At 53.5% G+C, this 24418-nt stretch overlaps 9 protein-coding genes across 9 annotated transcripts; 2 read left to right on the top strand and 7 right to left on the bottom strand.

Annotated features, from left to right (window-relative positions):
• Window positions 1–200: 200 nt before the first annotated feature.
• Window positions 201–2100, bottom strand: ASPVEDRAFT_35841 (glycoside hydrolase family 76 protein). Its single transcript, XM_040811085.1, has 4 exons — window positions 1714–2100; window positions 1413–1660; window positions 907–1359; window positions 201–848 (listed from the first exon to the last, which is right to left on the bottom strand). The coding sequence occupies exons 1-4, from the start codon at window positions 1814–1816 to the stop codon at window positions 273–275; spliced, it is 1380 nt and encodes a 459-aa protein (XP_040662205.1). The 5' UTR covers window positions 1817–2100; the 3' UTR covers window positions 201–272.
• A 1872-nt stretch (window positions 2101–3972) lies between these two features.
• Window positions 3973–5317, top strand: ASPVEDRAFT_78214 (NAD(P)/FAD-dependent oxidoreductase; the record flags this gene model as incomplete). The annotated part of the gene is made up of 4 exons (XM_040816503.1): window positions 3973–4119; window positions 4168–5061; window positions 5117–5190; window positions 5236–5317. 4 exons carry the CDS (start codon window positions 3973–3975, stop codon window positions 5315–5317), a joined length of 1197 nt encoding a protein of 398 aa, XP_040662204.1.
• Window positions 5318–5768: 451 nt separating this feature from the next.
• On the bottom strand, window positions 5769–7488 carry ASPVEDRAFT_157964 (endonuclease/exonuclease/phosphatase family protein). The gene is made up of 5 exons (XM_040808551.1): window positions 7248–7488; window positions 6925–7181; window positions 6581–6862; window positions 6351–6524; window positions 5769–6299 (listed from the first exon to the last, which is right to left on the bottom strand). The coding sequence occupies exons 1-5, from the start codon at window positions 7446–7448 to the stop codon at window positions 5900–5902; spliced, it is 1314 nt and encodes a 437-aa protein (XP_040662203.1). The 5' UTR covers window positions 7449–7488; the 3' UTR covers window positions 5769–5899.
• Window positions 7489–7879: 391 nt separating this feature from the next.
• On the bottom strand, window positions 7880–13979 carry ASPVEDRAFT_121417 (tetratricopeptide repeat protein; the record flags this gene model as incomplete). Its single annotated transcript, XM_040805885.1, has 3 exons — window positions 7880–8512; window positions 8561–13582; window positions 13632–13979. 3 exons carry the CDS (start codon window positions 13977–13979, stop codon window positions 7880–7882), a joined length of 6003 nt encoding a protein of 2000 aa, XP_040662202.1.
• A 1840-nt stretch (window positions 13980–15819) lies between these two features.
• ASPVEDRAFT_119805 (uncharacterized protein) lies at window positions 15820–16851 on the bottom strand (the record flags this gene model as incomplete). Its single annotated transcript, XM_040805738.1, has 2 exons — window positions 15820–16074; window positions 16147–16851. The coding sequence occupies 2 exons, from the start codon at window positions 16849–16851 to the stop codon at window positions 15820–15822; spliced, it is 960 nt and encodes a 319-aa protein (XP_040662201.1).
• Window positions 16852–17998: 1147 nt separating this feature from the next.
• ASPVEDRAFT_48640 (uncharacterized protein) lies at window positions 17999–20560 on the bottom strand (the record flags this gene model as incomplete). The annotated part of the gene is made up of 1 exon (XM_040814047.1): window positions 17999–20560. One exon carries the CDS (start codon window positions 20558–20560, stop codon window positions 17999–18001), a length of 2562 nt encoding a protein of 853 aa, XP_040662200.1.
• Window positions 20561–20820: 260 nt separating this feature from the next.
• ASPVEDRAFT_35835 (uncharacterized protein) lies at window positions 20821–21990 on the bottom strand. The gene has a single exon (XM_040811084.1). It carries the CDS (start codon window positions 21975–21977, stop codon window positions 21084–21086), a length of 894 nt encoding a protein of 297 aa, XP_040662199.1. The 5' UTR covers window positions 21978–21990; the 3' UTR covers window positions 20821–21083.
• A 440-nt stretch (window positions 21991–22430) lies between these two features.
• Window positions 22431–23006, bottom strand: ASPVEDRAFT_35833 (uncharacterized protein). The gene has a single exon (XM_040811083.1). It carries the CDS (start codon window positions 22974–22976, stop codon window positions 22575–22577), a length of 402 nt encoding a protein of 133 aa, XP_040662198.1. The 5' UTR covers window positions 22977–23006; the 3' UTR covers window positions 22431–22574.
• Window positions 23007–23173: 167 nt separating this feature from the next.
• ASPVEDRAFT_145936 (uncharacterized protein) lies at window positions 23174–24378 on the top strand. Its single transcript, XM_040808073.1, has 4 exons — window positions 23174–23420; window positions 23498–23617; window positions 23676–24019; window positions 24083–24378. Exons 1-4 carry the CDS (start codon window positions 23241–23243, stop codon window positions 24150–24152), a joined length of 714 nt encoding a protein of 237 aa, XP_040662197.1. The 5' UTR covers window positions 23174–23240; the 3' UTR covers window positions 24153–24378.
• The last annotated feature ends 40 nt before the right edge of the window (window positions 24379–24418 follow it).

The following is a 24418-nucleotide window of genomic DNA, read 5'->3' as shown; positions in this document are numbered from 1 at the left end:
TACATAGTTTCGGCCGCGCGTCAACAGTCAACTCTTTAACTTTTCTATTGGAAGTCGGAAAGTCAACTCTTTATCCGATTTTATTTTTGTTTAATTTGTTTTTTGGCTGGCTCGGCTGTGGGGATCCGGGTGGCTTATGCTTATCGTTATGCTTATTCCCAAACGGCACTCGTGAGGGCAGTGTTAAGATATTCAGTGAAGTTGGTAAAGTTATGTCATTCATTTATCAAATATATAGAATGTAAATAGACGCCTATTATTCACTAACATGACTACGCCTGCTTAATCAACCACCACCCGGCAGCCACAATCCCCGACCCCCAAAGCACAGTCAGAATCCACGACCCAACCCGATCCCCCGTCGAAATCGGCTTCAGCTCCTCGATGTCATCATCCGACGTATCCAGGTACTTCTCCTCCGCGTCGGGATTCGTCTCAATCGTCTTCGTCTCCGCACTGCTCAGCAGCATCAGATTCGCCGTAATCCCACCCAGCGCCGCCTGCTGCACCTCCAGCCCCTTAATCCCATCCCACTTGGCGCCCCACCAGCGCGACCCGCAGAGGTCGCTCATACCATCGGACTCGCCTACGCACGACGTGCCGATTGCCACCGCCGAACTCTGCAGTTTGGCCTCGACCTCCGTCCGCAGCTCGGGCACGAGATTCGCCGCCATGGCCATCCACTGCGCTGACCAGCCTTTGAAGTTGAGCATGTTGCGGTCGCAGGTTTGTTTGGGCTCGCACGCGTATTCCGAGAAGACTTGGTGGTCGTATTGCTTCGGGAAGAAGTCGGTGGTTAGTCGGCCGAGCAGGCCTTCTGCGCGCTTGCGCCATTTGGCGTCTTCGGTCTGTTTACATGTTAGTTTATTACGAACGTAATCAAGGATAATGAAGGGGCCCGCGTACGTAGTTGTACATGTAAGCAGCACCGGCAAGGTAGGTGCCGTAGTTGTAAGACCACTGCATGTCGCCGCTGTCCTTGCAGTCGTTGTCGCCCGAGGTGGAATCGGCAACGAACCAGTTCTTCTTTGGCTGGATGAGCGGCGACGACTCGGACCAGTCCCAGTACTTCTCGGCCGCTTTGATATAAGTCTCGTTGCGGGTGAATCGGCCCAGCCGGGCAGCGAGCTGGAAGAGCCCGCCGTTGGAGATGGAGTTGCGCAGTGTGTAACCGGCCTGCCAGGGGTGGATTTGCCAGGTGATGCCACCGTCGCACTTCTCTGTGTCCCAGCGGCCGTCTTGCATGGTGAAGACGGCGCGGGCCAGCGAGGTCCACGTGGGCTTGTCCTTGACCTCTGGGAAACCAGTCTCGGAGGCGGTGATGGCTGCGAGACCCCAGAACATTTGGTCATCGTTACCCTGGGCGAGTTAGTTGATTGTCCTATCTATATGTTTTCCTGCAGCAATCTCACCAGCCATTGACTGTAGTTGGAGTCAAAGTAGTCAAAGTTTTCACCGGCCTGGAACATCATGTCGTGCGAGACGACAGAATTGTGTTTATCGTAGCCAGACACCTGCCAGAATTGGATCATAGTCATGAACATGGCACCGGCGACATACCATGTGCCGGTCAGCTTGCCGGGAACATCGGTAGTCTGGTTCTGCAGGTAGAACTCCCACATTGGCTCGGTGATGGTCTTGCCAGCCTCCGTGAGCGAGTCTAAGCATGGTCAGCGAGTCCAACACAACAAAGCATAACACACAGCCACATACCAATGGAAGTAGGCGTGATCTCGATGTTTGATAGGGCGAGCTGGCCCTGGAGCAGCAACACCAGGGCGGCCCCACTGAGGGACAGCACAGAGCCCCAGCGCATGTTTACTCGTTTACTAGTTTACTAGTGGGCACCGAGCACGCAGCAGAAAGAATAGTCAGGCGAGAGCGCGCTGAGCAGCGAAATGCAAGAAGCTGAGCAGGCTCGTTTGGGGTGAGGTTTAAGAGAAATGGCACCTGATCCGGCCAAGTGCCAGCACGCAGACCCCTATTAAGCAGCTAAAGATAGCCCGCAAATCAGGCCCTGCGAAAAACACAAACGCCCCTTGCCCAGCAAGCGCCAAGGCAGGCGCAGCGCTGGGCTTGCGGTTCTGTCCAACAGGAGGGGGGCATTCTTCAATGATTCTGCACAGATGGAGTCCAGCCAAGGCCCGACCAGTCACAGTCCGGCCTAGTGTGTTCCAAGTCTCCCTTGATTACTTAACCCATTGTTGCACCGGAAAGGGGAGCTGACTCATCAGGCAGCAGTTTTAACCCCGTGACCTCCGGCGCTTCCGCTGAGGCAGCAAGGCTTCTTGGCGCTGCCTGAGGCTGCAATTTCAGGCAGTTTCTTTCGTCTGTTGTGAAAGAAGTCGCTCTGACCAATCATAAAAGTGAAAATAAATCACTGTGAAGACAAAGCCATCACCAGCCAATCTAGAACCCTGATTCTACTCCCACAGCCAGGAACTCGTCTGTCAAGTCGGCACCGCAATCCATGGGTCGAGACTCGGGCGTTTGGATATAGACTTAGGCTGGGACTGGTCCCGATCCTTGTTTGATGCGAACCTTGATGGGAAGGGTACGTTTTCCGCCTGGACAGGGGACGTTTCAATCTATCAACCACTCAGACTGTTCGAGAGGATTTAACTTTTACTTGGATATTAAAATTAAGTTTTTTCCTTGTTTTCTTCTCCAGATGTCTGCTTCGCTCGTTAAACCTAGTTTTCCTATTATTTCCGAGGGAAAAGTTACCCTATTTCTATCATATGAGCTTCATTATCTGCATAGTTCTGCTGCTTTGAACCTTCTGTGGTCTTCTTCCTTGGACCGGGGTACTTTCTCCACTCACACTATCAAGTCTTGCGTACTGCACACCCGTTTTCTCTTTGTCATAGACGCAAGGCGTTCAAGCAGTCAATTTGGCCAAGGTTACATCTGTGCAACAAAGAGATCACACTTCTTATGAAACAAAACGCGCGAAAAGGTAACAAGATACAGGTTTTAGTATAGGCACGACTAATACACCTTGTTACTGAGGCTTGCTCGACTTCATAGTACCCTCATGCAGACTAGAGTTCTCGCACTTTGAAACGAATATCTTCGGCTGGCTTCAGAATTATTCGACATGGTTGGGTGATGGCACTGCAACTTGTATTAAAACTGGCAGTGGTGTCCCTCCTATCAAATGAAGGTACGCGCGTCAATTTTATCTGCTTTATACTTTACGAAATATACTATCAGTCAATGTCGTATCCGGTCGGTAGCCGCCTCGAGTTCAGGTCAGTCACATATACAGTCAGTTGTGGACAAATCCCCTGTTACAAATCCTCTCTCGGGAAGGTGGACCATTAACCTAATCGGCTGGCATGTCTCGGCTCCTGCGAGTGGCCTGACCCGTCTTAGAGTTTAACCATTTAGATTTCGCCAGTCTTACTGTTTGAGAGAAGGAACCTGAATTTGTGGTACCTGGTCGCAGACTTGTACCGCTCTGGTACCTTTTGGCATCCCTCACTGTGTCGACCGGACCTGCTGTAGGCCAAAATCAGTCCAGGGGCCGGGCCTCCTTAGTCCAAATGGCGTGACAATACTAGGCTGCGATCATATGCCACGTCTAGAATACTTTCATTGCTGTATGATATGACTGTCAACCGATCGCTTTTTACCAGCTGGACAAGGTGCTGGCGGGTGACTCAGAGTAAGCAGACGTGTGGTTTTCCATTTTATTTTTTGGTTTCGTTTTTAGGAATTGTGTTTCGGTGTTTCAGTGCAGGGTTATTTCAAGTTTATCCGTCCAGTTCAGCCAAATATAGCTCTTGAGACCTGCGTATTGCTCGGATTTGTGGGCTAGCTCCGAGATCGGTGCGGAGATAAGCCGGATCAGATAAGAGACCGAGAGACCCACCGCGGAACCGGGGGGATAATGATTACTCCGCCTGGCCATATATACACCGTAGAAACACCCCCAGGGCTGACGAGGTAATTATCTCAGTTACAATCATGGCTAGTGCATTGAAAAACATCATCGTTGTCGGGGGGTCGTACGTCGGAAAGTCAACCGCCCAGGAGCTGGCAAGGGTTGTCCCCAAGACACACCGCGTCCTCCTAATCGAGCCCCATAGCCACTTCCACCACCTCTTCGCATTTGTACGAACCACCTTTATCTGTTTGGAAAACTAGCTAATGTAATGACAGCCTCGCTTCGCCATTCTTCCAGGCCACGAACACAAAGCCTTCATTCCATACACCGGGTTATTCTCCTCGATTTCCACCCCGACAAACCACACTGTCATCCAAGGCCGCGTCCTCTCCGTGCAAGCCCACCACGTCAACTTGGATCGCGAATGGCACGGATCCGTCAAAATCCCATTCGAGTACCTTGTCCTCGCAACAGGGACGCGCCTGTCCGAGCCAGCAGGCATGAGAGACAACGACAAAGTGTCCTCAGTCGCGTATCTCCAAAAGCACCAAGCGGACATCAAACGCTCAAACTCGATCCTGATTGCCGGCGGTGGCGCAGTAGGCGTCCAGATGGCAACCGATCTAAAGGAATACTACCCAGGGAAAGAAATCACCGTCGTACAATCAAGGCCGTATCTCATGCCGCAGTACCACTCCAAGCTGCACGAGCTGATCAAGGAGCGCTTCGACGAGCTGGGGATTAAATTCATCACCGGCTCCCGAATCAAAGTCCCCGAAACTGGATTCCCATCAACAACCCCGTTCCCCGTCCAGCTTACAGACGGTACGACTCTCCCCTCGAAGTACGACTTCGTCATCCTAGCCACCGGCCAAACACCAAATAACGGTCTCATCGCCGACCTCCCTACATCAGGAGGGTCGGGATCCCTCGTTAACCCAGACAACGGCTTCATCCGCATCCGCCCGACAATGCAGTTCCTCGACCAGAAATATCCGCATCTCTTCGCTGTTGGGGATATTGCAGACACAGGGCTGCGCAAGGCCGCCAGACCAGGCAATGCACAGGCAGCTACCGTGGTGAAGAATATCCAGGCGATGATTGAAGGCCAGGAGCCTGTTGAGGAGTTTCCGAGACAGCCCGCCGGTATTCACCTTACCTTGGGACTGGTATGTTTTTCCCGTCTATAATACCTCGATCAAGGTTGCTAACAATTCAATATAGAAAGATAACGTCGTCTTCCGCAATCCAAACGAGGCGGAGGGTCAAATGGAGCCAACAATTATAAAGCGGACCGAGTATGTTTCTGTCCTCTTCTTAACTTCTATGCTAATTATGTTTAGTGGTCAAGACGACATGGGCGTTGAGGGGTGGTGGGAGAGATTAGGAGTGAGTGTGAACGATGCACGACAGTACCATCTTTAGACATTTTTTTGAGTACTTGAGATTGTATATAAAGCGCATTTTACTTAGACTGAATTAATTCAGAAAGATACCCTGATCCAACCCTTCTTTACTTCCTAATTCCGTGCAGTAAAACAACCATCATCAATCCTAACCGAAAAATCAACATCCAGGAACATGCAGCGCGGAATTACGGCAGTGGCAAATACTCGCCAGACAGCGGCACTATCATCGGGATTGGGATGATGCATCCCATATACCGTAAACCCGTATATCCGGGTTACTAAATGGATGAATTACGGCAGGTGCGACTGATGACTAGGTACCTCTTTCCCTTTACAGGGCTACCAAAAAGGGAAGGAGCAACTCTATTAGGTTCATGAGATGAATTGGAAGGTGCGATCCGTGTGGAGATTGATTGTACCTGGCAGGTACGAATTGGAATTTATACGCCGATGTGGACTAGCTGTCCCTTGAGGATAAAAGTTATAAAGCTTAAGAGGCATGCTTATTTCAACATCAGTGGGGCGTGTCCCAGTCGCATTTATCAAGTGCCGTCAGACACAGTGGATCAACTCAATACGTCTACATGTCTTTAGATACCTACACAACCGGTGCATATACAAATCCCAGCCGATCAATCTCATCGCCACTCCTCCCCCAAGCCCCAACAACCCCCCAGCCATCCTCCGCCTCATACTCGACACACTCCTCCGTCTCCTTGCCCACGCTGACTGAGTTCCCCTGATCCGTAGTCACAGCAATATAGAAAATCCGGGTGTGGTTGTTATACTTCCCCTGGCAAAGCCGGGTCTTGGTCCAGTTCTCATCGTCAGCAAGGGTGAGTTCCTGTGCTGTCCCGCCTGAGCCCCCGTGCTTGATCGTGTCCCCGTTTGACAGGGTGAGCGAGATACTGTCGACCCTGTTTTCGCCGGAGAGTGAGATGGTGCTTGTTTTGAGACCGCTCGAGGTGGGGAGGTTGGGGAGGTCGTTGAACCAGGTGCTTCTTTCGTTCAGCTAGTTGCTCAGTATCATTTTGTTTTGGAGGACTTACCCATGAGGACCACCATATAGATCACTCAGCCGGAATGAGTCTGACTTCGTCCAGCTAAAGTCACTAGCGATCGGGTTATGGTCTGAGAGGATAGATCCGTTGTTGCTGAGGAATTTCTCATCCTCGTAGGCCCACGATGTCGCCTCAAGAGTTAGGGCTGGACTTCCACGATAGCTACCGGTAGTTAGAACCGACATCCAACACAAAGAGAAAGCAAAAGGGGGGAATACAAAATCTTATCAACAGTCTCACAAGTCTTCACTGTCGACGGGTTCTCACACGTAATCGCATCGATACCCTCCTCAGGCTGCACGCCATCCAGAATCAACTCGACCCACGGATTCGCCATATTCTCCTGCTCCTCAAAGACCCGGATATTCTCGCCAGACGAGGTATACCGCGCGTTCGTGTCCCCGAATACGAGAACCGCGTTGCCCAGGGAGTTGTTGGCGATGTAGTCCGCCACCTGTTGCAGATTTGCGCTGCGGGCTTCGACGTCTTCGTCTTCGGAGCTGGCCCCAACATTAGCATCACCCTCTTTATCGAATTATCCATCCATGGTTAAAAGACATACCCAGCGTCAGAATGCAGATTATAAAAATCCGCATAAACACCCTCTTCAAAACGCACCCTCATAACCGTGAACCCCTTGGGCGTGAGACAATCTGCCCCGCTCGCTTCAGAGCAAGTCTCCCATTTGATACGCTCAAAGTCGATCCAGTCGTAGTTGGAGAGGGTGTTCAGCCCCGAGCCAAAGGGGACGCCGCCTGAGGTTGCAGTGCGGTAGGCGTGCGTGTCTGTTTCATAGAGAGCGGCGTGGTAGTTGAAGTCCTAATTGCACTTGTTAACATACTTGCTTTTGGTTGACTTTATTTGTAACTATGTTAGGGGGCGTACCTCCTGGACATGGATAACGTCGTAGCCGTACTCAGCGAACCGCTCACCGATCAGCTTGGTGTTCTCCGTCTTGTCGCCTGGGACATCGTTGCCATTGATGATTTCGGGCAGGCCAGCGACGTTGAAGGAGAGGACGTTGAAGGAGCCGGAAGTCGCAGCGAGTGCTGGACTCAGCAGAGACACAAGCGAGAGGGTTCTCATTGTGTCTGTACCGTAAATGAGAATGAAAAAGAAAAAAGAGGATGGCTATCTCGGAAATACAGGCGATCGTCAGGGCAGACCGGCATGCATATTTATAGTCTGCATGAGTAGGTGATGTCCCGACCGGCCTTGTCTCTGTTCGTGCATTGCTCCGCAGCTAATGGGCTGCTAGGCCGGTTAGTTCCTGTTAGGCTGAAGAGTTGGGGGGATTTATCCACGCGCCACGTTTGCGGTCGACGATCTTCTATAGGCGGACTGCAGGCGGGCTGCACGGAATTTGGTGTCGTGGCCAGTGACACCGAGTAAAAGCAGCACAGGTAGAATATATATTAATGTCAATTAATTAATTAAAAACTAAACTAACAGAACGAGACTATATATAACAGACGGATCAAAGTACAGTACATGATCAAGCAAAGGTATTATTATTATTACAGGGCAGTGATGGAAACCCGCTTTGCGCCCGCATTTCCGGTCAGCAGCGCAGACCCGCTCGACTGGCGCAGGTGGTTCTCATGCTTCTCCGCATCGCCCATATCCAGGCTGAACCGGCGGGGCTTCTGCCACATGCCCGCGTCGTCGCTGGCCGTCGCAACCTCCAGCCGCTCAACAGGAAGTCCGAACTTGGTCGCGACTTGGTGCACGCGCTCCTGCGCGGTCGCCGCGTCGATGGCTGCGCTCTGGCCCTCCTTTGCCAGGCGCATCTGCGCGTGCTGGAGCAGCTCGAGGTGCTGCGTTACTGCGTCGACGGCGCCGCCCTGGGAGTGTTCCTCGCTGTTGAGAAGCTCGGCGAGGGCAGTCTCGTGCAGTGCGGCGGCGGCGAGGTAGTTCCCGGACGCGGTGTACAGGCCGGAAAGCAACTTGTTGATCTCAAGGGTGACAGGATCACAGTTGCCCCAGACTTGTCGGAGGTTGTAGCAGATGTCCTTGCCTAGCTGGGTGGCTGCGTTGACACGGCCGCGGCAGAAACGGGTCTCGACGAGGCGTCGGCCGATCCAGACAACGGCGGACAGAGACCAGGTCCTTTGGATCATGCGGGAGGTCCAAAGTTCGGTAAGTATGGCCTATACAGTTAGCTTATATGTATACTATACGGAACGGGATTGACATACCTCGAGGTCTTCAAACATCTCGTGCTCACCAAGAACGGTGATGAGGTCGTTGAGCTCCGCAAATGGCAGCTCGGAGAATTCCAATGGGATTTCTTTGGCGTTCTTCATGACGCTCTGGAGGAGGAGCTCGGACTCAACGGCCATTCTCTTGGCTGTGGCCTCATCCGAGCACTTCGTAGTCTGGTATCCGCTCAAATACAGACAGAGCTTAATAGAAGTGAAGATAGTCTCCGGCGTTCGCAGGCTGTCAGTCAAATGGGCCCACGAGTGGAACACGCCCGTGACAATGGCTGCATCATCAAAACGGGACGAGTTGCAGAGGTCGCGAACAAGCCCGGTGGTCTCAGTGACGATGCTGATAGTGTAGTCGTCATTGACGCTCTGGCGTCGGCACAAGCTATAGAAGACATGAACAATGTCCTTGGAGCGCGCCGGTCGTGCCACAGACAGAGTGTTGCAGAAGTACTGGTACAGCTGGTCGTCGGTGTTCTTAGCGGCCGTGGTGTGCCTCTGCTGGGCTTGGAGCCGGCTGAGCTTTTCGCCATTTGCCAATGTCGGCATGAGGTCGTGGCTAAGCAGGCTCTGCTGGAAGTTGCTGTAGATCTGTCCCTCGCGAGACAGCTCGTCAAGGATCTCCCGCGAAGACTGGCGTTTGCCAAAGACTTCCTCGAACGCAGCAACAAAGACAGCGGGGCGGTGCTCATTCAATGCCTGGCGGTGGGCAGCTGGTGTCTCCTGGATGACCTTCTGGTGGAATTCACTGATCAGCGCATAGCCTTCATCAATGTATCCGGCTTCCAGGTAGATCTCAGCCAGCTTGTGACCACGGTCAACCAAGGTTCCCTGGTTCGCAGTCACACGCACGACCTCGTCAACGTGGTCGCCGAGGATCTGGGCGCCTTGCTGACGCGAGGTAGCAGAGCCGCTGTGGGCGTGCATCCGAGCAATTTCGCGCAGCCACAGCAGTGTCGTGGGAGCTGACAAGCCCTGGTGTTGCTTGGAAAGTGCCAGTTCCTCCTGGTAGAGTCTGCGCGCCTCGGGGGTAGCCAGGTTCTGTCGCAGGTACAACTGTGCCATGCGGTGCTTGATATCAATGGTAAGAGGATCCTTCATCTCTGGCAGCGAGCGCGAGACGTCAGACTGCGGAACCCAATCATGTGTGTTCAGCACCTGCTGGTACAAGTGAAGGGCCTCGCCCGTGTGACGGTCGCTCTCGGATGAAAGCCCGGCCAACAAAAGAGTGGCGTCACGGGTTCGAGGGTGAGTCGGCCCGTACAATTTACGGCAGAGCTGCTGGTGTTCCGATGCAAGCTGCTGGCGCTCGGCATATCCAGCCCTGACAGAGGAGTGCGTCAGGAGCGCCATGTAACCAGTGTAGGTCTTAGGTAGGAGACCCTCAAGGAGAGCGCGGTCATAGCCATCCTTCTCGTCAAAGCGCACGAGCGTAGGCCACAAGTGGCGGTACACCTCAAGAGCTGAGTCCCACTGCTGGTCCTGCTCGTAGAGACCTAGGAGAGCTACAGCGGCACGCACTCCGTTGGACGAGATCTTGCCATCTCGGATACAAGCGCGGTAGATGTGGCGGTAGCTGTTTTCGGCTTCGGAGCGGCGCTCCAAGCGGAGAGCAAGGTCACCCTCGTAGTACCGGCTGTCAAGCGTGTGCTTGTCGTTCTCACCAAGACGGGAGCCAAAGAACTCGCTGACCTGGCGAAGCAACACAAGAGCCTTGTCAAACTGGTAAGTGCTTTCGTAAAAGTCCACCACGGTCTTGACAACAGCGGTGACTGAGGGCACTGCGACCTGGTCCGCGGTGATGGCAGCCTTGAAGGCATTGCCGTAGACGATGCTCGCGGTGGGGACATCCAAGCGGCGGAAAAGGCAGTAAGCGTGGTCCTGGGCCAGATTCGCCATCATAGGAGCTTCCTCCTCCGTGAACTTCGCCTTGGAAGTAGGGTCTTCAAAGGTAGGCCAGGCATGCTTGAGGACTGCACAGGCACAGTCGCTGCCCTGGCGCCATTGCTCATCACGCATGTGCTGACGCGAAAGCTGGTGGCACAGCTGAAGCAAGGGAAGACGCAGGCGCTTTTCGCCGGTTGTTGCGTAGGCTATGCTATCAAGCCACTCGGGAAGCATCTTGCTTTCTTCCAGGGAGAGGTTACCCATAGCATCACCGGCATGTCCCTCGCCTGGGATAGCTGCCCGAGTAAGAGTCTGAGCTAGGCCGACGGCATCGGAATGGTACTGCTTGTTGTTGGTCTTGTAGTACTTCCACAGTTGGATTCCGAGAGCACGATCCATGTCGTAGATTTGCATCTCGCGAGCCTCCCCGCGCAACTGCTGCGCGCGTTCGGCCATCTCTGCAGATCTGACGCCACCATCTGCCTCCAGCTCGGCGGACAGTTGGCGGAGGAGAACAGCAGCCTCGTCAGGGCGACGCTGGCGCTCGAGGAACTTGGTGTAGTAGAAAACAACCTTGGTCTTTTGATCCCATGGAGTCCTGTTCTCTCTATCCGGAGTGGACAGACTCAGCCACAGTCTGGACAGAACCTCCTCGGCCTTGTTAGGCTTGGAGTATTCCTCGTACATCTTAGCGAGGGCAAGGGAGTAGGCCACGCGGCGGGGATCCGAAACATCCATAGAGCGGACCATGGTCTCGTACTTGGTGCGAGCAAGTTCCAAGGCCATGTCATCCGGAGGAGCGATGTTGAAGTTGTTGCTGAGGTATTCAGCAGCGGCCAAAGTTTCCGACGAATAAGGCCCGTACGACTTGACGGTCTGCCCGTAGAACTGCTTGGAAACAGCATAAGCTTCATCGGATTTGTTTTCCTCGCGGTAAGTCCCGACAAGTCGGTCGAGGTACTGAAGGCGCTGCGCAAAGCTAATGTCGGACGAATCCCAGCCGTCCAGTGTCATACCGCGGAGCGCGTCTGTCTTGAGGCCAGCTGCACCTTGCGCTCGGCCGGCACCTTCAGGGGTGGCAACGAGGAGCTGCTCAAGGTCGCGAGTGATCTTATCAGTCGGGCCCAGGCGGGTGCGGCTGCGGGTCCACGCCTCGTAGAGGTGGTCGTTAGCCCAGGGTGCATGAGAACGGTCTGCAGCGCGAGCACTCAAGATGAGACCCTGCAAGACAGCAGGAGAGTCAGGGCCGAGGACGTGACGGCGCACTGCTACGGCGAGGCGGTACAGCTCGACGATACTAGATCGGCTGAATTCAGACTCCTTGTTGGTGAGCTCGAGCTGGGCAAACAGAATTGAGTCAGGCATGGCCTGTTTGAAACCTGTTGTGTAGGAGAGTTTATCCCCCGAAGCCATGGTCGACGAGAGCATGTGGGATAGCCAGTAGCGAGCGGCATACTCCAACAGGATATGGGCATCAAGATAGCGGTCTCGTGCAAGGACAGGCATCTTATCCCAAGAAATATGGACCTCGTCTGTCAGGTTCCGGCGGACCCATCCCAGGGAGCGAACCAGGAGGTCATGGTGGGCATCTGGTAGGCTAAAAGAAACTTCCTGTTTCATTTGCGACCTTGCCTGAATATGCTCGCGGATCAGGGGGTGACGGTAAGCAACGAACCCATCTTGCAGTGTAACCAGTCGTCGGAGCGGTTCGAAGACTTCGCGGTCCAGCTTTCCAGAGCGAGCGGTAGCCCTAAAAGTCTGGGAGTCGACGGCAAGGAGTTGCTCAACCTCTTGAGGGCGAAGCGGGCGTTCCGATACGGTAAGCCAAGAAAGGAGGCTACCAGTGCCAGGCCGCTGGAGGTTGGTGTTGCGCAGGTGGAAATCAATAAGGCCACCTAGGTTGCCCGGGATCTGGTTGACTGCTGAGTTCATATCATTATACGTGGGCTGGGTACGCAATGCCTCAACAGCCAGTTGGGCCCAAATAAAGCAGCCCTGAGAGCGAGATGCAATGGAGGAGACCAATGATTCACGCTGGGAGGAGCCCAACCCAGAGAAAGCGGAGTCATAAGTCACCAGGTCGCGGACGCAAGCGCTCAGATCATGTGCAGTAACAGACGCATCCATCGCGATCTGGTGAGTGGTAGTGGTCTCCTTGATAGGAATCTGGTCCGTGGTCATCGGGCGCGTGAAGACAACTAGCTTAGATGGTGTGTCGACAACGACGTCCTGCAAAAGCCCAAGGAAAGCACCGACTGTGCTCTTGGCGTGCTTTATTTGATCCAGGCCGTCAACAACAATCATGAAGTGCAGGTTAGACTGCGTAGCCGTGCGAACGGCAGCCCACAGGAGGCCCTCAACCTCGGGGTCAGGTGCGCCGACCTCAGCCTGGTCAAGGGCACTGCTAATGGCAGTAATGATATCACTTTGGGTCTTGCGGTTCGTTACGCAGCAGTCAAGCATCTGGATCAGGATGCCCTTGAGGACGCTGAGGGTCAGCGTCGTAATCGGGACATCGGAACGAATGACAATAGGAATCGTATTCCAGACATCATATTCCGGGGACAGCTGCAATCGCTCAATTGCCCACTGGGACAGTGCACTCTTTCCAGCGCCGGGGTTTCCACGGACAAGCATCAAGCTTCGTGGGCCAACGGTGAATGTGGTGAGATGCGGTTCAAACCACGAAAACGACCCTTCAGCAAGCGAGTGGGTCTGGCTTTCGAGGAGCATCTGCAAAGGGCGATCTTGCAATTCAAGGAACTGGTAAACAGACTCCAGGTCGGCGTACTGGCTCTTGGCCGATTTCGAATTAAGGACAATCCAGGTCCACTTCCGCGTCCGGCGCCAGTGAGTAGTAAAGCGGTTGAAATAGATGAAGAAAGTGTGGTTGGTGGCCTCGATCATGGGCTGCCAGCTCTGAGTGCGTGCAGCCTGGCGGTACTCTGCTGCAATGTGTACAGTCAACTGGAGAAGGTGGGCGAAGATCTCAGCAACCTCTTGCTGCAGGGCCCTCGAGCTCTGGAACTCGCTCTCCTGCTGGAGAAGGAATGAGATGCCGAGTGTGACGCGGCCATAGCGACTGAAGATGTTATCGATCATGTCCACATTGTCGATACCCATCTGTTCCCAATTAGCATACCATCACAACCTAATATTTATATAAACCCACCTCCAGTAAAAGCAACGTAGTTCCCCAGACCATCTTGGTCGCCTCTTCAGCGCCATCAATGAAGCTAGTAACGGCATCGCGCAGAGATGCCACAGCAAAGGCCAAACGAGACGCTCTTCGAAGCGTACTATCAATGCGGCTGCCGTCCGCCGGCATGCGCCTCAATCGCTCGGCAGCAATGGCGTCAAAGAAGACATCGACGGTAGGTGACTTCTGCTGAAGCTCTTGAGATGATATCCCCAGGCGTTTGGGGCATTCGTCAGCGACGGTTTCCACAACACTCCGCAGAATAGGCAGAGATGTTGCGGAGCCGCCGCCGTCGATAGCATCGATCTCCACTCCAGGCATGCTGTAGGGTGCCGCAATGTACCCAGACATGGCTGTGCGATGGATGGAGGGATATAGTGTTTAGTCCTGGGAAAGAAAAAGGGGGGAGCGTAATAAGATGCGGAGAATTTCGAAGATAGTTATATCCAGACAACGGTAAGGTTACAGAAGTCCAATTCCCTGAACGCCTGACATCATGAGTCTCTTCTGCGTGTGCTCCTCATTGGAAGAGCCGTCATGGCCAACACCGTGGGAAACGGAGAGTCTCTCATCCTGCTTGATGGAAGGAGAGTTTGGCGTAGTCGTGGTGTCATGGTAATAGTTTGGAAGAGGTGGTAAGTCGATGACATCAACCGAGGAATGCCCCCCCCCGGCGGATCTTGGAACGGGCCTGGAAACCGACACGATTGGAAGGGATGAGATACGCAGACTGGACCCACGGGGCACACTCTAAGTTCTCTGATGAGATAGGGCACAACATTGGCACTCGATGATGATTTCAGTGTGGGGGGCCATCGAGTTTGATGATGAGGAGACATGGGGGAGAAGCAGACCAGGCGGGTCACGTGGGGTTCGCACTCCACTGTATACAGCCATCATCCATTTCGCAGACTCAGTTCCTTGCCTGATTCAAGCAATCATATTCTCCTTTGCCCTGGGTTCCCCGAGGTTCCTATCCAGGACACACGCCACCTGCTGATTACCTTATCGTCTCCCACGCAGGTACAGAGTACACTCTCAATATCACGCGCCTGAAGGGAAACTTATCCGAGAAAAGCATCAACCAGTTCTGAACTCGTTATGTTTTCCGATAAAGGCCTTGTCTAGATGGTCTTTTATGGGTTCATTTACGTTGGTGGCTTGCAATCGCAGTCGTCTCGGTTCCTTAGGCGGCAAAGTAAGCCTGTTGAAAGCCTGTTGAAAACCCGCTGAGCGTACGCAAGAAGAGGGGAATGCCGATATGCCGGACTTAAGGGAGATGAGATCATGATATAGCTGTATAGAATGGGATATGTTGCTAATATGGGTTACCAAGGTATGGTGATTGAGATGATTGCATTTCATTGCAGCCGTGCGGGGTACCTGAGCGTATTTTGAAGTTTATCAACGCCTCAATGCTTTTTTGAGCACATGGCAGTACGATGTATATTTTATTATCAGATCATATATATTTATATTCGACCCAATTCTACAAAACTACGCCGTGCTGGTGCTGAGCGTGGTCACTCAAGGAAATAAATATATTTCAGTCCATAAACCTTCCATTAATAAATCGAATATAACATAATATAGTAGTACATTTTCATCCATACATATCTCCATAACTCATTAAATAAAATATACAGCACCCCAGGAGTTTACTCAAGTCGTGTTCTCATTGCGAATCAATCAGCAGGGGTGTCGGGGAAACCTCGGCAAATCCAGTCTCCCTGGAACTGTTCTCCGACTAGAGAGAAACAGAAACGAAGTTGTTCGGGCAACCATCGAAGTATTAGGTTATTTTACCAGTGTCCTTGGATCAAGAACTGCAATACACTGGAGGCAAGAATAAGTCACCAAGTTGACATAACTCGACAAGCAATGCTTGTAAAAGCGAGTGCAAGTGCAATGGCCTGATTAGCCTCCGTTCTCGGCATGGTCGGGGTTGCAAATAGCGTCCTTTGCTCGCAGGGCTCGCAGTCTAGCAAGCAGTAATTTAGATTAAAGTGGATTAGCCGGATCCTTTTGTTCTCGACTTGAGAAGAAGAGACGAGTCAGGGCTGCGGAGTGGTGGCCCGTCCGCGCTGCAGCCGACGCGACCGACCGACCCCTCTTTGTTCCGGTAGTGAGTGGGGGGAGGAGCTCAGGCCACACCCCGGCTTCATCCAGAACCCCCGTCCAGATTGTCGAGCGAGATGAACGCATTGCGGTAATTGTAGCTAGTGTGCGGGTGGTCATGGTAGTCCATCGTCATGAAATGGGGGTCCATGTCCATCGGGTAGTTGTGGTGGTGCTGGTGCTGGTGGTGTGCGGGAGGCCGGATGGTAAAGCCGCCCTGGGGGTCAACGGGAAGCCAGTTTGCGGTAAACCGGGTCGAGCCGTCGGGCATTTCCAGCGGGGTGAGACTTGTTTCCTGCTTTGCAGAAGTAGAGGGTGGAGAGGGGGCTTTGCTCTGCGCCGTGGCTGCAGTGGCAGTGGCAGCAGCCACATGATCATAAGGTGCAGGCTGGCGGAGGCCCTCCATCGGTGCAAAGTAGGCCGATGGTGCGGAGGTGGTGCCAGCGTTGCTGTCTGGGAGTTGGTAGACCTGTGGAAACTCGAAAGTCGGGACATCGTGCTCGTCTGTGTCGCTGGCATTGGAATGGTGGCTTGGACTTGCGCTGGGAGAACTGATGGCTGCCTCTGCGACGGGCGACGAATGAGTGTAGGCTCCTGCTCCTGCTGCTGCTGGGGAGTGAGGGTTGGCGCTTGAAGGGATGTTCATGTAGAGTGCACGTTCAGTCGCCAGTTGCGAGGCGGTGCGCAGGAGGTCGTCAAGTGAGTACGGCGTGCCGTGATCTGATGGTAGATTGTCGAATCTGCTATCCAGACAAAGGCTCGAGTCAGGGCTGCCGTTCACCTCGTGCGGACTCCGCTCATACCTTGGTAAGACCTTATCCGACCGGCCGGTAGGAAAGCCGCCTGTCTGGATAGGGGACAACTGCTGGAAAGGCGTCTTGCCCGCCGCAGGGGAGGCAAACTCGTAAGCTACCTGGTTGGCATCCACTGGCTGCCACGGGGGCAGGTCGAAGCTGTTGATGCCGGAGGGGTTCCTATACCACATCCCCTCGTCCCCAGCAACACCGAACCCCGGGTCTGGATTCATAGGGTCAAAGCCCCAGGGAACATCGCAAGGCATGCTTGTCTCAGTCATTGTGATTAATATATTCTTGCTTTCCTGTTCAAGGAGCACCGCAGATTCCAGCAGTGCAATCGCTGCGATCTAGTCGACAGCGACAGGTTCAAACACAGCACCTTAGCTCATGAAGATAGCTGCTAGAGCAAAGACAGAGGTGTCGGTTGGATTTAAAGCTGCAGCTTGACTCAGACTCCATGAGGGCAAGAAGTGGACCGACCGAGAGCGAGCACCTTAAAAGGAGGAGCCATGCCCATAAATAACAATAAATCGAGCTACTCCATACTTGACTACCCCGTACAAGCACAAGGGGAAGGGGAGTGCTTCGGTAAATTGAGCACAGGCGATGATTCGATGACCACAGCCGGTGCTTGCAGTCTCCCCACACAAGGTCCGTTCATTCCATTTTCCCCTGCACGTTCGAGAAATTGAAGGAGGCCTGCAGACGCGACCGTTCGATCGTCGCCCCGGGAGGCAAAAATACGGCGTCGCAGATTCAGGCATTCGATCCTGCCAGCAGGCGTTGTTTCGAATTAACCGAGTCCGTTCCCCCAGATTTCTCACGTGGAGGAGCAATGAAAGGTTAGGAAAAGGCTGGGTAAATCTCGGTAGATAGTTGCTCGGTAAAAAAGGAATTAGCCGACTCGCTGGTCAAGCCACTCGGCTCGGACTGCGCGCTGTCTGGGGAAAGGATCCCTTGCCGACTGGGGGAAAACGTCCGGCTGGATTCTGGAATCTGGATTCATCCTGCAGCAGGTCCTGCTTGAGACTGTGGGAAATTGTGGGGACGCATCATGGGAACATGAAATGGCTCCCCAGACTCAGGACTCGACCGTGCTTCGAGAAACAGTGACAAACAATTACTCCGGACAGAATTTGTGCGACTCGTACAGGTAGAGAGCAGTGGTTTTACATAGTACATTGCAAACAGATTTATTCACAATTCATGCAATTAATTAAGCATTGCACGGAATCCCTTGAGGCCGTTTCAACTCCGGCTAGGATCGACGATTAAAGGATCAGCCATCGCCAGAGATATGCTCCGGAGTCCGGAGGGTACCTGACGATAGCCCTCCAAGGGCTCGAATTAAGATTTGTGCACCCCCGCAAACGAGGGCAGGGTGGTCCGACTGCCGGTGGGCAAAGGTGGGCTCGAAACCTAAAATCAGAGAGCCAACCCAGTGCCTTTCCTCGTCCATCGATACAGCGCTAGCACCGCCTTTCGCCGGTGGCGGATCTCGCTGTGGTTGACTGGCCTCCCCCGCGCCTGGGCAACGGCACTGCGCATGACCTGTCGGAAATTTCTCTGATACTCTGTGTTCAAGGTCACCACGCACGACTCTGTGGCTCGGATCATCACCTCGCATGCATTGAGGATGCCCTCCCCGGCCTCCTTCTGCAGCCGCTCAACGATCAACAGGAGAAGGAAGCTCCCTTGCAGCAACTGGATCCCGAAGAAGTAGGGCATGAAACTAATGTCGGGATCGAATCGGAGGATTTGGTCCACCGAGTCCGCCGCGTCCAGCGCGTGCGAGATGGTCGATGCAAACGCGGGGGACGAGGTCCAAAAGTCCTTGTCCTCGATCAGGGAGACGGGGTCCCATTTGCCCACCAACAGAATGTGGAGCACATGCACAAGATACGAAGCATATGAGATTATAGTTTGCGTGTGCCATGCGTAGGCCTGGGTGAGGGATGGCTCAGCTGGCAGTTGATCGGGGGTTGCGTGCGTGTAAGTGGACGAAAGGGGCGCCTCTGGATCGGTCGTCGTAGCGGCGAAGGTTGTGAGACTAGCCTTGTAGATCTCGAGCTGACGAAGAACTTCGCTTACATGGACATTCCACGCGTCCTTGCCATTAAGTCGCATGCCAAGCATCGGATGGTTCCTCGCCTGGTTCAGGTCGATGAGTTCCCCGGTGATGGTCATGAGGGGGAGGAAGAAGCCAAAGACGGAATGGTCGTGGCAGATGAAGTTGGGGAACAGTCGGCGCTTGTTCTTGTCCGCGGAAAGCAGACACTGGGGCCCATCAGGCTTTGGGCTGTTGCTGTGGATGACGCCTGACTGCCATGATCCCTCGTCAAGTGGCAGCAGGAGATCTTCGCTTTCGGCATCTAGCAGAGCCAGAGGCCGGTTGTAGCAGAGTGCGAGGTGGCGGTCCATAATGTAGAGAAGCCACCACGTGCGGCGCCGCTCCTCGCGATGCTCTTCGGTGATGGTATTGGTTTCCTGGCGGTCGCAGACACAGTTCAAACTCGACCGGGTTGGGTTTGAATAGTCAAACACGGGGCCTGGGTCAGCGCCATCCCAGCCAGGTAGAGTGTATCCAAAGGGCGGACTCGATCCCTCGGCTTGCCCTTCGCCATTTGGCATAACCTCAATCTCTTGGTTCAGCTTGAGCTCTCTAGCTAGGGTAAATGCAGCATGCCACCATCGCATGCTAGCGGCCTTTTGCTCGCTAGATGAGATGATAGAGGCCACGTGAATATAAGTAATTACATCGTCGAGGGACCCCGCAGGTCCGACAAGTCCTCGATCATCACCTCCTCCTTCGAACGGGTGATGGACTGTAGTCGGCGGGAGTTCCTGCCCAACACCGGCAAACGCTGGATCATTCGTGGCGGCCGCAGCTGCAGCCGCAACTGCTGCGGCGGCACCTCCTTGATCCTTAAATGAAACATGAATTAGGGGTCGTAATAACCGGAGTGTAAGAGCGCAAAGAAATTGGCATATTCTCTTCCGCTGGGGCGGGGATATAGGCAGTGAAAAGGCCCTGTCATCCAAGGCAGCTACCCAAAGCATACTCGAGAGTAAAGCAGGACTGCTATGCCGCGGGGCATCCTTGCTCAGGAAAGAAGCTTTGCGCAGGACGTAACAATGAATATGATGGCAAACGGGGTGCATGTGCGTCGAGAAGGCGCTGGTAAAATACAAGTCGAGCAGATCAAAAACCAGCTTCCGAGGCAATGCCGCCTCGACAAACGGCATCAATGGCTGGAGAACCGGATACTTGAGGGGTCCTGTAGCTGCTGATGGCGCTGTTCCATTTGTCGCCTTTGACCCTTGCGACGTCGCAGCACTGTAGGCAGCCAGATCGACCCCATTCCACACATCGAACATGCGAGGGAACGGTCCCTCACCAAATCCCGCCCCGTTCAAGAACTCATACGAGCCCGGCGATACATGTGTTCCCGCGAGCCATTCCTCAGTCATGTCCCCTCCAGGCTCAGTTCTTTTAGCAGAATGCTGCGGGTCGGCCTGCGACCGGCGCTCGTCGACACTGGGTGCGGAGATGGTGGGAGCGTTCGTTGGCGGCGACCGGTGGCGGAAAGTCGAGGACGGCGAGGCATGCTGAACAGAAGGCCCATCAACGTCCGTCACGGCGGCGCCCGATGGATTTGGCCGCCCATTTGCAGGCTTGGACGGTGTAGTCTTCTCAGACCCCTCGCCAGCGGGTTTGTTATTGTTCTTGCCCATCTCAGCCAGCTTGGAGCGGGCGATGCGGCCTCGCTTCCGGCGCTCGCGGGTGAATTCGCAGTTGGTCTCACTGCGGAGACAGCGCGCGCAGGGGAACTGGCGGTCGCATCGCACGCGACGGGCGTGACAGGAATCGCAGGCTATACGGTTGCGCCTCCATCGGCGCTTTGTAGAGGAATCTGGGGGTGGATCGTCGAGAACAAGCTGCGCACTGGGCTGAGCGGACCCGTTCCCCTGGTGGGAGGACGCCATTTTAAGGCGGCATTGGCAGGAGGATAACGAGAGAAGGAATGAGCGTGGAAAAGAGGCAAGACAAAGTCCAGCTATGCCAGATAGCGGGATCGTGTAGAAGCACGGGAGAAAAGTGCGGAAGGAGAAAAAGCAAGGTGCAATCGCTGCCGGCGGGGATGTCGCCGACTGCTGAGTGGACAGGGCTGGGGTCTCCGCACGGCGAGTCAGAGCTAACTTTGGGTCGTCGGTCGGCTTTTCTCACTGACAAACGGCAAATTATTCGGTGGTGAAACTAGCTGAACTATATACTTGGTCATTTGGTCAGACTTGGATCCGCTGTATAAACATTATCAAATGAAAAAAGAATATTATAATATCATGCACTCAATACTCCGTTTGAATCCCCGAATCAACCTCCTTCAACACCGCAACGATCTCCCCCCAGACCTTTTCCCCGACTGCCCGCTGAGCCGGAGCCGTGACATTCTTCCCAGGGCTATCACCTCATTAGCACCTTCAACATACAAAGAAACAAAGCGAAAACTTACTCTGTAACAGCCTGATGTTCCAGCCACTGCCCTTGAGTCTCGCTCCCCTGCGTCACCGCATGCAAAAACGTCTTACTCCCCTCCTCCACCGTCCTCGCAACAGCGCTCTGCACTACCCTCAACAGCAACGGCGCCTTCTCCCTCGTCAGAAGATCTGACTTGCAGAACCCGGGAGTCAGGCAGTTCACAATAACCAGCGGATTCCCACTCTCGTCACTGGGCACCAATCGAGCCAGTCCCATCGTGATGAAGATATCCAGCAGCTTCGATGCCGCGTACCGCTCGGAAGCACCCCCTGTCTTCTGCGACTTCTCCCACTGGCTGTGGTCATTCAGCGCTAAAAGAATATTATCCGCAGAGCGCTCTTGAAACTTCACAGTCCGATGTATATCACTCGCTACAATGGTCAGATGCGGCCGATCGCCCGTCTTCAGCAACAACGGAAGCAACTCCAAACAAAGCAGCGCCGTCGACAACACATTCACCTGGATCTGCCTCTCCCATCCATCCTCCGTAACCACCCACTCCATCGATGCAAGGCCTGCATTCATAATCGCGATATCCAGCCTACCTCCCCCAGCGACATGCTCCTTGGCCTTGTCCGCAAAGGCCTTGACGCTCGCAAACGACTCAAGATCGACCGGCCACACCAGAACACGACCGGTCTTCCCTGTGCTGGATTCGATATCGGCTTTTGCATATTCGCCTTTGGAGAGTGTTCGCACGCCCAGGATGACTGTTGCAGCGCCGAGAGCTAGGGCATGTCGAGCGGCTTCCCGGCCGAGACCCGTGTTCCCGCCTGTAATCAGGACTGTCTTGTCTTTGATTTCAGAGGGAGATGGGAGGGTGAGTTTTGTGCGTAGCAGCGCGATGATTCCGCTGATGTCCATGGTGAGTGTAAATTAATATTGAAGCTGTTGTATATACGATACTGGGTGGTTTTATTGTTGCGGAGTCTTATAGTATGCAGGGCGGGTAGATCCGGCCGCCGACGGGCCAATGTCCACCCGCTCTGGTTTGGCCTGTCATCAGCCTTCGCCCCGACGACCTTAATTCCGGGCTGTAAGCTTATTTCTTAAGTGAGGCTGGTCTTAGTTCCGGTGTTGGGTTCTTCTCCGTAGATAGCTTAATGTGTCATCGGGGCGGATGAGTTCATACACTACTTGGTAGCTGAGCCAGTATTATTCTGCAGCTGATTGTCTACTGGGGATTTGAAACCCGGGAGTCCCTGTCGAGGGGAGCAGTTGGTCAAATATAGCCGGCTGATGGATATTGAAGACCGGCTGAAAGTTTTTGGTGAACTGCGTGAGTACGCAGGGGCGTGGATAGTTGGAGAATGATTAGGTCTGTAGAACATCGGGTTCGTTATGCTATCATAACCCTAACTATGCCCGCAACAACTCAACTACTTCACCAAAAATTAAAAGTGCAATGGTATCAAAATATAATATTAAAACACCGATTAAATAAAATAACTCCTTTCAACCCTAACGTGACCACGAAAAACTCTGCTCAAGCGACGGCCTCCTCGCCAACGCGCTATCCGACAACCTCTCAACCGGCTCCGGCGCCGCAAGCTCACTCAAATGATCATAGACCTCATCGTCCTCCTCATGGCCTGATCTCGATATATCCGACAGTCGTTGCTCCAGAGATGGTCGCCGCGCCTGCTCCTGCGGCGAGAGTCTTTGAACGGGTTCCGGCGCGGCTACTTCGCTCAGGTTGCGGCATAGATCCTCGCCATCATCGCTGTCGGTATTGCGAATTTGCTGTTTTATATTATTCTCTTTATACGTCTGGGGTTGAGGTTCGAAGCCCGGCGGGCTGTTCTTTTGGCGGTGATTGGGAGGAACCCGGAATATAGACTTGACTTTGTTCCAGACCGTCATGTCGTTGAGTATATAAGTAGCTGCTTTTCTTGTTTGCTTGAGATTATCCTTGGATTACTTGGCGACCCGCTCTTTTATGTGTTGCTGTCTTTAGTTCTGGGTCCTTGTCAGGCCACGCCGTCTGATCCGTGCGATCCGCCGCCGAACCAGATATCGCATGCATGATGCAGCACCTGGCGTAGTGACAATGGTGACGGGCAATCTCCAAGATGCTCCGTTTCATTATACTACACTTTACCAGAAAATAAGCAACACGTGAAGAAAATGGCAATTACATCGACCAACACGCCCTACAAGCTGCGAAAGAGGGGCGATCGCTTGTTCTTCGAAAAGAATGGGGAGACTATATCGCCCTGGCACGATATCCCTTTGTTTGCAGACAGCAAAAAGGAAACAGTGAATATAGTCGTTGAAATCCCGCGGGCGACAGACCTGAAAATGGAGGTAAATTTAGCCATATACCATAACCAGGCGCTACCTGGTTATCTGGTTATCCTGCCAGAGATAGCTAACATAGACAGGTCTCCAAAGACGAACAGAACAACCCCATCAAGCAGGACGTTTCTAAAGGAAAGCCAAGAATGATTGCCGATGTGGTCCCGTTCAAAGGCTACCCTTGTAACTACGGCGCATTACCACAGGTATAGAAATTATAACATAGAACTAACCATGTATGACCGGCCACCTAACAACCAGCAGACCTGGGAAAGCCCCGACATAAAAGACACCGAAACCGGAATTCCAGGAGACGACGACCCGCTAGATGTCTGTGAGATTGGGGACAGAGAGTCCTATTGCGGGGAAGTCAAACGAGTAAAGCCGCTCGGTGCCTTTGCGGTGCTCGATGAAGGAGAGACCGACTGGAAGGTTGTAGCGATCGATGTGAATGATCCGCTGGCGTCAAGGCTATCTGATGCCAATGATGTGGAGGCTTCGTTCCCAGGATATCTTGATTCGCTGAAGACCTGGTATCGTGTGTATAAGGTTCCGGATGGGAAACCGGAGAATGATATTGCTCTTGGGGGGGAGGTAGAGGACAGGAAGTATGCTATCTTTCTTTCACCCGTTTCAAGTCTTTTTGCTATTCGAGTGTCTAACGAGTGTAGATTCGCGTTTGATCTGATAGAGCGCTGCCGCGCTGAATGGGAAAAGTCCCGGAAGGGTTATCCTGGTTGAAAACTCCCATCATTATGGATATTTTGTGCTTCCAGAATCATGTTTCCATTGGCGTTAGTCGCAGTCTACTTCTATCTCATAATAGCTAAGTGTCCGGTACCAGTCCAGTCGGACCGCGCGAACCGTATATACTTCCGCCATGACTGTCCGTTCTATCTTTAGCTGAACGGAGCCGGGCTTTGAGATATAACAAGAACAAGCGGAGATTAACTCCATGAATATTCCCACTACGGATCGCGCGTTCCAGTGTAGTAATCCCGATCACT

The sequence above is a fragment of the Aspergillus versicolor genome, assembly GCF_001890125.1.
Source record: "Aspergillus versicolor CBS 583.65 unplaced genomic scaffold ASPVEscaffold_1, whole genome shotgun sequence".
In the NCBI taxonomy this organism is placed as follows: domain Eukaryota; kingdom Fungi; phylum Ascomycota; class Eurotiomycetes; order Eurotiales; family Aspergillaceae; genus Aspergillus; species Aspergillus versicolor.
Note: the sequence above shows the minus strand (reverse complement) of the source record. Positions and strands in the feature narration are given on the sequence as shown.

Bases quoted from the DNA above. Each gene is read 5' to 3' on its own strand.
- ASPVEDRAFT_157964 (XM_040808551.1), bottom strand. From the start codon at position 7,448: ATGAGAACCCTCTCGCTTGTGTCTCTGCTGAGTCCAGCACTCGCTGCG. The intron at 7,182-7,247 runs GTACGCCCCCTA...AAGTGCAATTAG, and splicing joins ACGTTATCCATGTCCAGGAG to GACTTCAACTACCACGCCGC. The intron at 6,300-6,350 runs GTAAGTCCTCCA...GAACGAAAGAAG, and splicing joins CTATATGGTGGTCCTCATGG to CACCTGGTTCAACGACCTCC.
- ASPVEDRAFT_35841 (XM_040811085.1), bottom strand. From the start codon at position 1,816: ATGCGCTGGGGCTCTGTGCTGTCCCTCAGTGGGGCCGCCCTGGTGTTG. The intron at 1,661-1,713 runs GTATGTGGCTGT...GACCATGCTTAG, and splicing joins GATCACGCCTACTTCCATTG to ACTCGCTCACGGAGGCTGGC. The intron at 849-906 runs GTACGCGGGCCC...ACATGTAAACAG, and splicing joins CTGCTTACATGTACAACTAC to ACCGAAGACGCCAAATGGCG.
- ASPVEDRAFT_35833 (XM_040811083.1), bottom strand. From the start codon at position 22,976: ATGACGGTCTGGAACAAAGTCAAGTCTATATTCCGGGTTCCTCCCAAT.
- ASPVEDRAFT_35835 (XM_040811084.1), bottom strand. From the start codon at position 21,977: ATGGACATCAGCGGAATCATCGCGCTGCTACGCACAAAACTCACCCTC.
- ASPVEDRAFT_145936 (XM_040808073.1), top strand. From the start codon at position 23,241: ATGGCAATTACATCGACCAACACGCCCTACAAGCTGCGAAAGAGGGGC. The intron at 23,421-23,497 runs GTAAATTTAGCC...TAACATAGACAG, and splicing joins CGACAGACCTGAAAATGGAG to GTCTCCAAAGACGAACAGAA. The intron at 23,618-23,675 runs GTATAGAAATTA...AACAACCAGCAG, and splicing joins ACTACGGCGCATTACCACAG to ACCTGGGAAAGCCCCGACAT.